Source organism: Kryptolebias marmoratus, linkage group LG9, assembly GCF_001649575.2.
Source record: "Kryptolebias marmoratus isolate JLee-2015 linkage group LG9, ASM164957v2, whole genome shotgun sequence".
Lineage (NCBI taxonomy): Eukaryota > Metazoa > Chordata > Actinopteri > Cyprinodontiformes > Rivulidae > Kryptolebias > Kryptolebias marmoratus.
Genome location: NC_051438.1, coordinates 16,841,158 through 16,857,716, shown reverse-complemented (window position 1 = coordinate 16,857,716; position 16,559 = coordinate 16,841,158). Strand labels below are relative to the sequence as shown.

General features: G+C 34.6%; 1 protein-coding gene across 1 annotated transcript; it reads left to right on the top strand.

Moving 5' to 3' along the window:
- Nucleotides 1-585: 585 nt before the first annotated feature.
- On the top strand, nt 586-8,449 carry LOC108242392 (serine/threonine-protein kinase TAO1-A-like). The gene is made up of 10 exons (XM_017427183.3): nt 586-672; nt 906-1,056; nt 2,785-2,881; nt 3,023-3,120; nt 3,244-3,327; nt 3,731-3,792; nt 4,372-4,461; nt 4,795-4,849; nt 5,511-5,702; nt 6,159-8,449. Exons 2-10 carry the CDS (start codon nt 934-936, stop codon nt 7,116-7,118), a joined length of 1,761 nt encoding a protein of 586 aa, XP_017282672.1. The 5' UTR covers nt 586-672; nt 906-933; the 3' UTR covers nt 7,119-8,449.
- The last annotated feature ends 8,110 nt before the right edge of the window (nt 8,450-16,559 follow it).

Genomic DNA, 16,559 nt, shown 5'->3' with positions numbered 1-16,559 from the left:
GTTACTGGTCTGAGAGACAAGTAGGATTTGCATTTGGGTGTGTACATAAACTCCATATTTCAGCTTACCTGGTTTATTATTCTTTCTTTTACTGAATTCATTTGCTTTTCTTTAAATAAACTAGAAAAACTTTGGTAATGCTAATACTAAGTAATACTAATAAACAGATTCAATGTTTATCTACAAATTACAGGTTGTTGTTTAATCCGACCTAAAACACAGGTAAAAAAGATGATCATTTTTTCTACAATAGTTTTATTTGTATTTCTGACAACCTGACACCTTTCAGTTGTTTAATTTGGTCAGTTCTGTCATTGTGAAAGAAGATTAAAATAAGGAGAAAAACAAAGCAAACTGGCACAAAAGGTTATGTGACAGAAAGAAATAGCTAGGCACGTTGTATGCAATTGTTTATTTACAAAAGATTTAATTCAGAGTATCTATTTTATTTTTCATCAAGATATTATTTCCCCTCCCCCAGTTGTGCTTTGTTACAAGAAACTACTTGCAAATGTTCCATCTTCCATGCCAAAACAAAGAATGCATTGCATTATGTTGAATTTAGTTTTACTTTCAGTTACTCAGTATAAATTACAGCTCTCTGGTTGGACATTTCAGAGCAGAGCAAGAGACAGACACTGCCTCTGGGTCAGGAATACTATTTGCATCTTGGTATGTAAAACTTTTATTCTAACTAAATTGAGTTAAAAATACTGTTGAATTTTATGCTGGTGCAAATTCTCTGTCACCTAGGACATGGTAAGTCAAAAAATAAATAAATAAAAAAAACAACAACTGAACTTCTACTCCTTCATTGATTTAAAGGACTGATCACAAGGCAAAGATCAAATGGGACAAATTAAAAGTAAAATATTGTTCTTCAACTGTTTTCTCTGGTTTGACAGGTTGTGTCATTCGAAACAAAGAATAAAGATGGGAACAGAACAAAGTAAACTGACAGAGGAAGGATATGTGATATCAAAAGAAACAGAAAATTATGTTATTGCAACAAAGGATAATAATTCATATTTCATAAAGAAGATCTTCCTAAAAGAGGTATGTTAAGAGTTTAATCTCATTTACTCTATGCAAAACAATACAAATATCAAAAATTCAAAACATAATTTTAACTTTTGTGAAAAATGTTATATGACACATTATTTCTCTCATACCAGACACAGTAATGTTTGCTTTTACTTTCAATATCAAGTTTTACCTGTTGCATCAGGAAATATGTCACAAGCAATTCTGCAGTCAATAACCACATCCTCTTACTGCGTCCTGTTGGATAAAGACTCTAATCCACATTGTTGGTTACTTAAAGATCACCAATTAATAATTTTTATTTTATTTATTTTTTGTCTTGGAAGTTTACTTTTACAACCAAACAAGTTCAGATAATTTCAGTGCATTGTCATTAGTTCAGTAAAAGAGGAACTGTTTTTTTAGGATTGATTGTATGATTAGGAGATTAGTGTTAGGGAAACGTAAAATTTACTAATAAGATTTATTGACAGGGTGTCTGAGAAGGGTCAAATTGCTCTTAAAGTTAAACAGCCCACCAATTATGACAAAACTGACGTCCTTGCTCTTTCTTGCTTATAATCTTTTTTAAAAGACTTTCACATGTAATTCAACCACATGTTGAATTCCATTAAGATATGTGTTGAGTTTATTTTACATCTAAAATTGCACATTGATAGAAATGGATCCAAATTATCTGTTACTAAGGTCAGGAGGCTAACTGTGAGACATATTACACATTCCACACAGTGTGTGTAAACGCTGATGTTTTTTGCTGCTTGTGTTATGTAACATTCTGTGCAAAGGTTTGAGTAAAGAAAGCCAGACTTATAGTATGGTGTATAATGGTATGGTGCCATCCGTCTGTCCATCCATCTTTCTGTCTATGGAAGATTTCTTATTCAAGCTCTAAATTGATAACTCTTTAACATAGAAATGTCAAATTGCTCAGCTGGACACGTCATGGGTCAAGAATAAGCACTACTGATTTCAACAGCGTCAAAGGTTAAGGTCACGGATGACCCATTTGTGAAAACCTTGTCCGTGCTCTATCTCTAGACACATCCATTCAGGATTGTTGTGTGAGAGAATTCACACTTTGGATTTTGATTATTCTGACAATTCACTGACGGACATATTATGTACCCTTGGAGGTACTCTTGTTTCATATGTGTTGTTTTCTTTGCTCTTGCACTGTTAAAACTGCTTTTCTACTGGTAACATTAAAGCTGCTAAACTTTTGCTGCTGTCTGCTATAATGTGCTATTCTTTACAAATGTGTAGAACAAACCAAACTGATCTGTTCTATAAGTCTTGACTCCTAGAACATCTCCTTCTTAACATTGTTTAACTCTTTCAAACTTCATTTAAAAAAATAACTAAAGATTTACAATAAATATCCAGGTACAGAGTCCACCATTGTTGTTGATTGTAAATGTCACATGAATACATCTCAAGACATTTATAATGAATTTGTGTCAATTGTGCAACAATTGGCCACTGTGACGGTGCCCTGGTGGTGCAAAAGTAAACATGCATATCCTTATAACTGGTCCATAGTGCGACTAACAGCCCCTTTTAACCCAGAGAGTCCTTTTAACTATTTAGTTTGAAAACACCTGATGACTTTTAAGTGATTTCAAAAAATAAAAATTCTGTCTTAATAACAAATAATGTTTTTTTGCTAACCAAAGATAATAAATAAACTAGCTCTCATGAAACTATGCTATGTTGTACTAATACATGTACATTTTTTAACAGCTACCTAAACAAACTGCTGCACAATTATCCTCAGACATAGAAATCCTCCAGAAAACAAACCATCCTCATTTTGTGAATATGAAGAACTCTTTTAAAGGTAAGTTTTAAAACAAAGTCAAAGGTTTTATGTTAATTTGATCAAATGCAATGTCTGTGCAGAATTGACTCCACTGCTTTGTTTGTTTAATAAAAAGCTTTTCAAACTTTCAAATACAAAGTACATTTTTTCTCTTTAAAGATGAAAAAGAAATGGTTTACTATGTAGTGATGGACAACTGTCAGGGAGGAAACTTTGCTGATGAGATAAGAAAACCAGAGTCTCTAGAAGAGGCCAAGGTATGGCACTGTAACACACATTTTGAGATGGATTTTTGGTAAATACTACATTACAACAGTATTACTCCCAATGTAATGAAACTTTTTTGTCACTACTTTTTTTGTCATATTGTGGTTTTGTAGGTACTGAGCTGGATTGTCGAGATCTGTATGGCACTGAAAGTCATTCATGAAGCAACTTTGCATCACAAAAATCTCACACCAAAGGTGCTACACAAGCAGAATTACACAAATCGCATACAAAAAAGCCAATATATCATATGTGTTCAACGAGATTTTATGTAAAATTATGAGATGCGTTTATTGCAATAGTGTAATATTAAATTTTTTGTGATTTGAACCACCTATTTGTGAACTATTTTACACATGTACACACACAGACACACACTCACAGACCTTAAATGTTTTTTAGTATTACTGGTATAATACAGGTAGAGAGTTTATAGGATATAAAGTTTATATAATATAAAATGAAAATATAAATTAGTAATGATACTGCTTTATATACTTTATGAACATACACAGAGGTATACACACACACACACATATATATATACCTCTGTGTATGTTCATGAAGTTAATTTATATTTACATTATTCTCTTTGTGCAGAACATTCTTTTAACAGAATTTGGAAAAGTGTGCATTGCTGGATCAGGAAACATCCATGAGAGGTAATGTACAACATCTGTATTTAGGTATTTGCAAACCAGTACCCTACTAATATACTCTAGTAATACCAGAATAAAGTATTAGCAAGGCCCTCCTAGTTTTCATTGACTGGCTTCCTTTTTTAGGGCTGTGTTCTAATTGGGCTCAGGACAGTCACTGATTTTTTTTTCCTGCTCTCGGTGAAGGTGGATGCTCTTACTGCTTTTACTGATGTGTTGCAAATAATAGTTGCAAAATGCTCCTCCAGCATTTTTTTTTATTTGTATCATGTACTTGAAGACTTTTTTGCTCCAGTGTTTATATTTTTGAAATGTGTTATTGCCAACAAATTCAGAATTAACCCTTTTTTTTAGTTTAAGTATTTTATGTTTATTATATTCCACTGTGTATAAAATATGTGTTTATGAGCTTTGCAAACTGTTGCATTCTGCTTTTATTCATATTGTGCACAATGTTCCAATTCTTTTGGAATTGGATTTGTAAAAATGCAAACGTTTGTTTTGGTTTTGACAAAATTACTGTATAGGAGACAGGCTAAAGAACTAATTCAGTGTATTGATATATTTGTTTTTTTCCCACAGTTCAAGAAGTTCATCTAAGGCTATTTCAAATACAGTCCTTAATTACCTGGCACCTGAAGTCTTCTCAGAAGGCACCTATGATGCAAAAAGGTTTTTTAGCTATTTCTAATAAGATTATTTAAGCCAAGAATAAAATTGTTTGCAATGTACACATACAATGTAGTCTTACCTGTTGTAATTTGTATTTTTATTCTGTAGTAAAGTAAGAAAATCGATGAATTTGAAACATACTTAGTATTATACCTTATATTTGCATGATTTTCTTTAATATACCCATGAAAAAAATCTGAGCATCATTATCTGAGCTGTTTTCCATGATTATAATTTTTAATAACAGCTTTTCAAGTTATTGTCTTACTTGTATATCATACTTCATTATCAGAACTTGGTGCATCTACTAACATAAAAAATATATATTTTTAGTGACATCTGGTCAGTGGGATGCATACTCTATGAGCTTTGTACAAAAGAACAAGCGGTAAGTAATACATGAAGTAGACAACTTAGAAAATTTATAATTGTTACATTTTTTGTTTGCTCTTATTGATTAGGGCTGCACAGCCCTGTAAACTTGCCACAATAAGTTTTTCAATTTAAACTTAAAGTTCAGGACATTTTGTGTGTAGTATGCAGCTTATCCCCATGGACACATGGCTTTTCTTTGATTTTACTAGCTATCCCCCACAGTCTGAAAGCATAATAGTGCAACTGGTGATTCTAAACTGACCTCAGAAATGACTGTGAATGTAGGTGATTGTGTGTCTTTACACTGATTCTGTGACCTGTCCAAAGTGTGCCCTGCCTCGTCTCCACTACTTGCTGGTATAGGCTCCAGCTCCCTTTAGGCGTTGAACATAATGCAGCAGGGTTTGTGAAAATATCACTGATTCAACAAGTTAGAGTTAAAGAAAGTCTAGAATGGAGTCAGATAAAATGTATTAAAAAGGTTAAGAACTATTTGGAATTTGAAATCTTTTCCTTTTTTAACCTATCAAAAAAAACAAAACAAACAAGTGAAGCACATTTGAAATTTAGTGGTAAAAAAAAAGCTTTAAGGGGCAGGTAAAAAAAAGTGATTAACATGGATAGTAATATTAATAGTAATATGTAAAACTCTACTATTTGTTTGTTTTTTTCAGTTCTCTGCAAAGACTGTAGACAAGCTCATCCCCAAGATAATTAGAGGTGCTTCCCCTGCTCTTCCAGAGGACAAGTTTTCACTGGAGTTCAACAGTCTTTTGAGTGATTTACTGAATAAAGACCCTCAAGAAAGACCAACAGCCAGTGAGATCCTGGCACATCCTATAGTTGTAAGGTGTCTGGTGACTAAGGTATGACATTTCCATGAGTGCAATATTAAACTCAACATCTGCCTTTTTTCCCAGTTGACCCAACTGCATAACTCTGCCATTTTTATGTATTTATTTTTTTGCAGGGTTATTTGCTACACCAATTAAATGGTTGTAATTTTTGTCTAAACTTTATTTACAGATGCTGATTACTGACAGTATGATTTGTTTGTCATGATACATTTCTCTAGTTACATTTCAAACAAGGGTATCTAATAATGCCAAAACAATGTGCAGTCAAAAAAAGTCAGTCAGATTTATTGTTTACTTTATGAAATCTTTGACCACATCTTCTTTAAGACCTCTGTGTAATAGTTTGATTTGCCCTAATGTGGTGCATCTATTAAAACCTTTCAGACAAATTCTGCTTTGTTTCTGAAATTCTGAAATGTTTCTTTTCTTCTTTTCTTTGTTTTGTTTTGTTTTGTTTTGTTTAAGAGCAAAACATCTATGGAGGAACTTCACACCAAGCTGGGACAGCTGAGGACTCTGGCTGATGGTTTGGAGCGTGTTCATAAGGGCACCACCGTTGGTAGTCTGACAGGAGGAGTGATTGGAGCTGTGGGAGGGATCACGTCCATAGTGGGGCTTATACTGTCACCATTCACTTTAGGAGCCTCACTTATTGTCACTGGGGTTGGTGTGGGGGTGTGTGCTCTTGGTGGAGTCACTGCAGGGGCCTCAAACATCACAAAGATGGTTAACCAGTCCTCTGATCGCAAATCTATTGACAGCATCATTAAAGATTTTAACCAGAAAATTAATGCAGTTGTCACCTGGCTCTTAGAGATTAGCAGCAGTTTACAAACTATCAGTCAATGTCCACAAACAAGTGAAATAGATGACAGCTTCAGAGATGAAGCCTTAAAGAGGCTTGGCTGTAGGGCAGGGAAAGGCCTTGGTGGCATTGCAGAACTCATCCGACTAACTAGGGTTTTGAACATTGGCAAGATTGCAGCACAAACATCAAGAGCAGTGCGTGTGGCAGAGGTAGCAACAGGTGTACTTTCTGGTCTATTTATAGCAGTGGACATCTTCTTCATTGCTATGGATGCAAAGGAGATTCACCACATTAAGCAAGCAAGGGAAGCAGACCATAAAGGTGCATGTTCTTCCAATTCTAATACTGAGACCAATGACACTGTGTCATCCTCAGACCAAACCAAACTACTGTCCAGGTCATTGATGCAAGAGTCTAGCACTGAAGAAATGTCAAACGCACAAGACCAGTCTCCCCCAAACAAAACAGTGGTCAGATCTGAGATCATGAAATTTGTTCGATCAGTCAGAGAGGCAGCCAACAACTTAGAAGGAGTCTTGAATGAGTTAAAGTCTATAATCTCATCCATTCCTTTATTTCAGGAAGACGGTGAATGGCAGAATATGGAACTGATGTAACTAAATAGTTACATTTTGTCAAATGAGAAGCACATTAACTCACTCTTGTAAGACATGCACAGAAAATTCTGATTTGATTCATGCCATTTATAATATTCTATCTTGTGGCCTTACTATGTGCAAAACATTTAGTACAGTGTACCATTTGGGTAAGGTGGTGTACCATCGTTGGTCGTACCATATTGTGGCGTTTATCATGAACAGTTGTACTTCTGAGACCGTAATCTAGGCATGGTATATTGTAGATTTTTATATCAAAACTTAAAAAAAAACCATTGTTTATCAAAACACATACTTTAGTCTTTTAGCTTTAGCTTTTTTAGATTTTTATTTATCATGATGGTTTGAAATCATAGCCAGCTTTGTCCAAATAAGTTTTGCAATATAACAATTAAGAACTTTACATTTCCTTTATAAAGTATATAAAGCAGTATCATTACTAAATATGAATAATATTTATCCTAAGGGGTGACATTATATAGCTTTACTGTGGTATTTTAATCAAAAACTAATCTAACAAATTGAAAATTACCTGTTTAAGCTTTTTTTGTCATCAATATTTAGGATGGGGTTTACTGTTACTTTACAGTTATAAAGCTAATGGTTAACAGGGGTTAAATAACATTTTTTTCTCAATGTCAATTAAAAAAAATGTAAATCTCAAAATATCTTTTGTTATGAAGGTCTTGTTTTTATTTTCTATTTTTATTGCTTTATTTTTCACTAAGTTGTTTATATAATAAAAAAAGGAAAGACAGGTTTACTTTAAAGTTCAGTTTATAATGCAGAACAGTTTCAAAACCATTGCTTTAGTCTTGGCTATTAATTCATTCAATAATGAAAAGTAGTAGCTGCGCCCATATGGTTATTTTAGTTTCTTTTTCACTATGTAAGTGTAAATACTGGATCACATTTGTTTGTCAGAGGAAAGCTGAGAGGAGTTACTGATCTGAGAGACAAGAAGGATTTGCATTTGGGTGTGTACATAAACTCCATGTTTCAGGTTACTTGTTTGTTTTTTTTTACTGTATTTTTTTTTTGTGCTAAATTTAATTTACACAGTTAATAGTTTTATTTGTATTTTCGACAACCTGAAATTTTTCAGTTTTTTCATTGAGAAAAAAAGAGTAAAATGGGGGACAATCAAAGCAAATTCAAACAAAACGGCTATGTGACACAGAAAGAAACTGGTTTTACTTTGTGAGAGGAAACCAGAAAACCCAGAGAAAACTTACATATTCCTTGAAAGAACATGTAAACTTCATATGTAAATGCTAACCAATGTACCATGTCTTTTATACACCTGATGCTATAAATATATTCAATCCTTATTTGTGCAATTCTTTCTTTGTTTTTTTTTTCCGTCTCTTTCTTTTTCTATCACTGTTTCACTTTTTTTATTTCCCATGTACATCAGTGAGTGTGTGTATTCATGCCAATTTAATTTAGTTGATGAGGTATCTGGAATCTTAATGCCAACAGTGACTAGGGGAGATTGTCTTATTCTGGGTCATTTTTTCCATCTTTTTGTTTGAGTATCTTTGTGATCTCTCATAGAGGGATTATATAAATGCTGATACAGGCGAACCAGGTCCGCAAGAGCACCAAAATCTTCCATTTTGAATGGCGCGTGGTCCGCACGAAGTTACAAAATTCTTACTTTATAATGACATGTTTGTTTATGAATGAAGTATTACTATAAAGTTTCAAAGATTTAATTCTCCTACTAAAGAATATTTGATAAAGCTGAAATGTAGATCTGAAATTAATTAAAAAGACTTTTGGAAACAGTTATTTCATTCAGTGGTCAGTGATTTTGCTGTCCGTAATAATTCAAATTTGTTTGTTTACAAATAAAATTAGAAAAACAGCTTTTATTTTCATCATGGTGACACTAATACTCAATAATGAGAAAAATAGACAAAAGCTGTCAGTGTGTGTTTCTTTTTTTAAACATCAATAACAGCAGAAAAGCAGCCAAATGCTAGCTTTACAGAATGATTCAGTGTGGTCGGTTTGCATTCAATGTATTATTGTCTCTAAACAGGACTATCTCAGTTTCAACACAGAACAATGCATGATACAGTTGAATATATAACTGCCTGTGGAAACTCAATAAAAACAGCTAATGGAGAATTCTGTTGAGTAAACCCTCGGTGTGGACTTGTGACCTGTTCAGGGTAAACCCCGTTTTTCCCTCAATGACCACTTGAGATAGGTACCAGCTCCCCTGCGATCCTGCACAGAGAAGGGTGAAGAAAATGGATGGATGTAAATCCTCCAGGTGACTTCACAAGAGTGCTGGAGTTGGCCAGGTGTTGTCTCTTGTGTAATGGAAGGTCCAGGTCAACAGATCAGTCCAAATCCAGCTGAGCTAGCATGAGCTCAACACTAGCTTGAAAACAAAATGTTTGTCCACAGTCTCTTGAACCTAAAATGGAGTGTTATAAAGGGGCTTCAGAGGTTTAACTGAAGATAAAATATGGCCCTCCAACTATAGGGTAGGGAAATTAGATTGTTGGAGGCAAGAGGTGAGGTGAAGACCAGAGCTAAAAACATTATTTATTTATAGTTCAAAGGTTTGGTTCATTCATGGTTTTCAAACTAAGAAATATTTGAACTGCAATGACATCTTGTGGAACCTAAATTAGCTGCTGATGAATCTATTTAGCAAATGACAGCTGAATATACGCTGTTTTTGTGCTGATAAAATACAGGAGCCTGTTGTTCCTCTTGACACATTATTCAAGACTGGCTTGAGAAGCAACTTTATGGATCAATGAACTACATTTAAAAAAATAAGCATGGCTAGACATCCTGAGAATAGTACACAGTGGATCAATGTTTGCGCTTCCAAAACCTGCAACAACATTCAGGAGACAATGTGTGAACATCATGCTGCAGTTCACCAAACTATGTAGCAAAGGTCCTTAGGGAACCTTAGGGAATATCATTGAGAACAACAGAAAAATGTTTCGCTGTCAAGTGGTTTGGTGCACCATCATAAGTAAAGAAAATAATGGGAGGGACAGGAAGCCAGCACAGTTCACATTAACCTGATTAAACCAGCTCTCGGGCACTGAGAAACATGGAACTTTTCAGTGCAACTTCATATGGACAGTTGCCCTTTTTCATCATATTTCTTCTGTCCTTGTCATATCAAGTTAATTGTTACTGAGAGTTTTTCAAGGGTTTTGATTAAAATGATTAAAATCAGAATCATCTTCTAGGAACGTTACATTGAAGGAAAAAGTATCAGAAACATATTAGTGATTGAACTGTCAAAATCTGTGCAGATATTTTTGCAGTGTGGAGCAGCTGCTGTGGACCAGAGCTAGTAGTACAACTCTGCAGGTAAGCCTTAGTAAGGGCTGTGAAACTGGAATACTTACCTTGATGCTAAATGTAACAATAGCTGAGAGAAAACATCCATCATGTTCTTTACCCACTTTGTCCTGTTTAGGTTTGCGTGAAGACTGGAGGCTATTCCAGAAGTGAACGAGCAAGAGTTCAAGTAGGGTCACACAAAAACGAAAGACAAGCAGCCATACATGCACATACTCACAACTCAGGTCAATTTAGAATCACCAGTAAACCTTACACGTATGTTTTGGACTGAGGGAAGAAACTGCAAAACACACACACACACACACACGTATGAGGAGAACATGCCAAAACCACTCAGGAGGGGCCATGCTGAGATTACCTGTCAGAGCCAGAAGACATTTTCTATGCACATCCCTAGTCACCACGCCAGAACTGGATGAGCTGGTGTCATAAAACATTTATCAGATTTACCATTTGGAATGGCTGTGAGATGGAGAACCTGGCCTTAGGTAACCTAAAACTACACTTTGAGATTTTGTTTCCTAGTTTCAAATTTTCAGAGCATTTCTCTGTGAAATTGGTATTGACAAAGGAACACACAATTATTTTGTAATTTTTAATATCGGAACACCCAGTCTGAATATGACATTGATTTATCAACCATTCAAATGTGATCCTATGCACAAGTCCTGCAAAACATCTGTTAACTTTAGGTTTCAAGATGCTGTAGACTCTGCAGTCAGTTTTATTCTGCCTACTGTGCAGTGTACTGAAGTGGTTGGTGAGTCTCCTCAGGCAGGTAAAAGGCATATTTGCCAATAAAATAAAAAGATATTATCAAAAGAGACTTGTTTGTTAAAAAAAAAAAAGTCATTGCCCATGGTGATCATTTTTTTATTTAATTTATTTTACTTTGCTACCCTTGCTTTTTAATAAATGATCAACATCACAATCACTGATAAATTCTGACATTAAACATACAGTCAGTAAACTTTGTTGTAGAATATATTCAGTAGTAATACATAATACACCCTGGTACTTATGGGGTGCCTACCAAGTACTGACAGGTTATAATACAGGGTACTTACAGGGATATTAGGCAGGATATTTGTGAGGTACTTACAGGGTACATTACTCTGTAAGTACCTTGTATGTTACCTCATAGGTACCTTGATGTCACTCCATAAGTACTATGTAGGTACCATGTATGTTATCTCTTAAGTACCCTGTATTTTACCTGGTAAGTGCCCTGTATGTTATCCTATAGGTAGCCCCTAAATACCCTGTATGTGACCCTGTAAGAACTGTGTAAGTACCTTCTGTACTATGTTTTGCTACCAGAGTTTCTAAAAACTCTAAAATATGATCAGCAATCTGTACAGATATTAAAAAGCTGTTAATCCATCATGTTTTTTTTGTTCAAGTGGTTTTCATTCTTCGTCAGTTTTTGCAACATCACCCACCATTTCCTTCCTCTTTCATACCACCCAATTCTCTGGCACCAGTGATGGAGTGAGTTTGCGGATTTTACTGTTTGTCATAAAAAAGAGGTTTTCACAGATGAATGAAAAGGTTTTGAGGGGAAAAAAGCACAGAGAAAAAAATGGTTCTTGATGGTTGCTAGTTTCCGCTCCCCTGCATGGGGCGTTATACATTTGGTTGTTCTTTTGTCCTTGTGTGTGTGTGTGTGTGTACAAACATTGTGTGGCTGTGTTAGTGCTCGTGTCTCATTTGCAATCACACTTTTGTGTAGTATCCATGTTTTGTGCTGGCTTGTGTCCTGATACCATTTAAATTGTTGTGTTTATCTGATGTTTTGTAGTATAGTGTGAGCAGAAAAAGGAAGAGACAAACTTATTTTCTTATTGAGAACAAAAAACAAAAAGTGAAATTGAAGTAAAATGATCCTGAGTTTTGCTATGAAACACAAATATCACTACATAAACACACATTGGAAGAAAATACTTTGGAGAAAGCACAAGTTTCTGTGTTCACTGTTGTTGAAAATGTACATTAAGAAGTTCAGGTGTTCAGAGTATTTAATATTCGAAGCACATCCAGTGTGTGTGTGTCTGTCTAGTTGGTTTAATTTTTTTATTACCATGTTTATTTTAGGAGAGCAGATACTGAAAAATGAACACATTACAGCATTTCAAATGGCCATAATAATGCTACAGTGTGGTAATTAGCACTTCGGCTACAGCTGTAACTCGTATTTTACTCACTTACACATTCATTTCTCTTTTCAAGTCAATTCCTGACAAGAATTTTAACACAAGTTTATTACAAAGTAAAAGGATCTGGCGAATGATGGCAGCTCTATTTGTACATAATTTTGTTGGCCATTTGTTTTGAGCTGAATGATGACAGCAACATATAATGGTGTAATAGAAAGGTTTTCAGCAGTACGAGGGCTGCCTAATTAATTCATCTCCTCTTTGCACAGCAGAAAATTTAATTAAGTGTTTGGCATTCTGAAAGCTTGGTTAGATGAATGGAGACATGGATAAGTGTGCATGAAGTAAGTATTTTCATATCTATATCTTCTTCTTGTACTACTGTACTTACAAGCTTTTTTCTAAGCTCAGTGAAGTCCATGTTTATTGTACATTTGTGTTGTCATGTATATCTGACAAATACGTCCTGTTTTCTTCTTTTTATTATTGCTCACTGCTATGAAGAGCCTTGGGATCATAGCCATGCAATTGTCTGGGTCTCTGTGTGCATGTGTTTGTTTGTCTGTTAGCAAAATATCTCTAGGGGTCACTAGGCACATTAATACAAAACTCTCAGAAAGTAACTGTTGTAGCTTAGAGTGATTCCCAACACATAGTCTGAGCCCTAACTGATTGTGCAAGATCTGTTTTTAAAACGTTGTCATTAACTATCAAAGTCAACTGTGTCTTTCTGTTAGCAAAATATCTTATGACTCACTGGACAGATTTTGATAAAGCTCTATGAAAGAAATCACTGAATGCTCTGTACATCTATAACTGATTAACTTTTGGGGTCATTGAGATTCAGAATGAATGCCAAAGCTAACTCACTTTAATAAACACAAAAATGGCCATTCGGTGTGGCAGTAGCTGAGTTTCATCCCTAATACATACTTGAGTGCTACCAGTTCATGTGAGGTCTTTGTTCACAGCTTTAGCATGCAAAGCAACCAGCTTTTTATTTATTTATTTATTTATTTATTTATTTATTTATATTTATTTTTCTAATAGTACTCTAGTTTTACTTTACAAATAGTAGCTGGCAATTAAGAAATTACTGATCCATTAATTTTACATTAAAATGCATGGCAGTGTCTTCTACAAGTAAAGCAGTAAACCAACCACTACTCCACCATTTGTGGCTCTCATGATAGAAAATTACACCATCCCTTTTTGTCTCTAGAGTGTGAAGGAAGAAACTAAAGACCAGCTGGGAAAAATGCAGAAGACCAAGAATAAATAGAAAAATTAAAGATAATGGACATGTATGTCTGTTGGGTTTGTTAGTTTTGTTTTTATCCTACCCACAAAGTTTGAGTCACATTTGTCAAATTTCTGTCACACTGGACTCATATATGTCAAAGACAAGTATTCTACTTACTTGGTTAAAATCAGATCTAAGGGACTCTAGAACATAACATGAAGTTGTGATTTTTAAAAAAAAAAAGAGATAATCAGTGAGAATTTAAAGTTATTTAAATCCTTGTGTTTCTTAAGTTAAATTTATCCACTATCCTCAGCAGTTCATCCACTGTCTCTTGATTTTTTTTATTCTTTATCTTAGCAGTCTTGTTTAAACTTGCTTTACATCAGCATGTCTTAACAAATATAAAACATCAAGCTGTTTAAAAGAATATTATACAAACAACAAAAAAAAATTGTGAATAATAAAAGATCAAAAAATAAATAAATCTTGAGACCAACTGAGCTGCTAAATTAGTCATTGATAACTGTATTAATTCCTGGTAGCAGCAAGTGAAAATATATTTAATTTAAATATATTTTAGTTAAACTTTTTATTGTTTTATTTTTACCTGTATATCAACTGTGAATGCATTTCACCTCCTGTACAGGAATGTGTCTCAGAGCTAAGCAGAAATATGCAAATTATTTATTTCTGCTTCATGTTTACTGACAATAACTTTATATACAGTATTTTTTTTTCACTGAATCTGCAGGGATGCTTGTCAGTCAAACTTCCTATTTTATCTCTTCTGCTCTCCTCTCTTCTCTGTGTCTCACACACGTATGAGCTGTCAATAACTTTCTCACCCGTCATTGTGCATTCCAATCCAACTTTAAACCCTTTTCCCACTGACTTTGTTTTCCAAGCCGTCCTGTGGCTGAATTGCACAGGTGAATATAAATAAGGAATAACTGATTATTAAACAGCATAGTGGTGGAACTGCAACACAAAACTCATGTAGTGGCATATACTGTACACAGTGTTTCTTTTTTTCTGTTTGTTTGTTTCATTTTAGTTTGGCTTTGATTAAGGTTTTATATAATGTAGAGTAAAAGTAAGACAATGTGTAGCCAGAAGTGCAGCATTTCTTCTGGGGTCCTGTAGGTTTTTAGGCAGGCCTTTGCCTTGCCTACTTTTAAGAGCCAGGCCTGTAGCTGCCTTTAACAAGTTGGTCTTTGTGCATGTTGGCTGTGAAACTGGCCTCATCTAAGCTGTTTTGTTATCTGGCGAGCCAACAACCTGGGGGCTAATGTATTAAAGATTGCTCGGCCACTGGTTTCTCTGTTTCTGCTACACTCTTCAGTCCAGACACATTTTGGGCACTGCTCTTTTGCTTTAGGTTATGTGATTCAAATTATTTTGTGAAGATATATAAGTTTTCCCTCCGAGAGAGGATATTTTTCCTTTTTCAGTAAATTGGTAATGGATACTGTCTCCGTGTTGCAGGTGTGGTCAGGAGAAAGATGGCGGTGTTGCTCACTGTAGCTCCTACTCCTTTAGAGTGTTTTTTTTTAACCAACTCTTGTATTTTTTTGTTGTTGGTTTTCTTTTTGAGAGCTTGCATTGTTTAGTTCATTGCCACGGGCTTCTTTGTGATTTTATGCAAGTAATGAAGGTCACAGTTTTAATGCTTATTTTATATTTTCTAGGATAAATATTGAAATGTGGGGAAAGCGCTTGTCTCAGCCTCTTCTTTCTGTCACTACTCACTTTCTGACTTTGGCAGGCAACACAATACATTAGTATTTAGGTTTGAACATTAAAACACTTTTGGTTGCCTTTTTCATTATAATAATATGTGAACAGAAAAGCATAGTTATGGAGATTTTTGTTTTTAAGATGTATTACAATAAGGTTGTGGGAAATTATTAACATCAGTGACAGAAAAGAAAAGTTTTAAAAATTCTGCTTTAGTCAAAGTAAAGTACACAATGTTGAACGAGAGAACAACCTTTGATTGCACATTTAGTCATGTCTCTGTGAAAAGGAATGTCCTTTGATTATTCTAAACCTTTACTGACTAAAACTATTTTACACGGAATCAATTTCAATAACATTCACCATTTATTTTGAAAAATCAACACTTTAGCAATGTGTTGATTTGCTTATTTTTTGTACCAAAGCATATTTGTGTGCCAAGTAAATTAGTCTGTAAAGATGCCATCACATTCCCACAAGCTGCCTGGTCTTAAGATGAAATTATTGTTGCTCTCTGTTTGACATTTTGCAAATGCTTTACTTAAGTTTGTGCTGGAGGAATGCATTTTCACTGCATGATATTTAGTTCAGATGGCTGGAGAGAGGTACCAGCTCCCCGTGACCCGGAAAGGAGAAATGGGAAAAATGGATGGATGGATGGATGGATGGATATTTGGTTCATGACCTGCAGAATTGATATCAAATTTTTAAAGGAAAATTTTAAAAAAGGATCTCGCACAATCTGTTAGTGCTCAGAATATGTGTAAGGGATCAGTTTCAGCTACTATCACACTCAAATTTAGCTTCATATCTGTGGAATTGGCTGAGTTATAGTCATTCTTTTGTGTTTTTTAAGCCAGTTGGCTGTGGCAGCCAATCTGAACTGGGTTGACCTCCAATGTTAATCAGCTGTAAATGTACATTCAGTGATTACTTTCTGCAAGTTTCATTAAA

Excerpts from the sequence above, each read along its gene's own strand:
- LOC108242392 (XM_017427183.3), top strand. The coding sequence starts at position 934 with ATGGGAACAGAACAAAGTAAACTGACAGAGGAAGGATATGTGATATCA. Across the intron at positions 2,882-3,022 it reads TATGAAGAACTCTTTTAAAG|ATGAAAAAGAAATGGTTTAC; the intron begins GTAAGTTTTAAA and ends TTCTCTTTAAAG. Across the intron at positions 3,328-3,730 it reads ACAAAAATCTCACACCAAAG|AACATTCTTTTAACAGAATT; the intron begins GTGCTACACAAG and ends CTCTTTGTGCAG.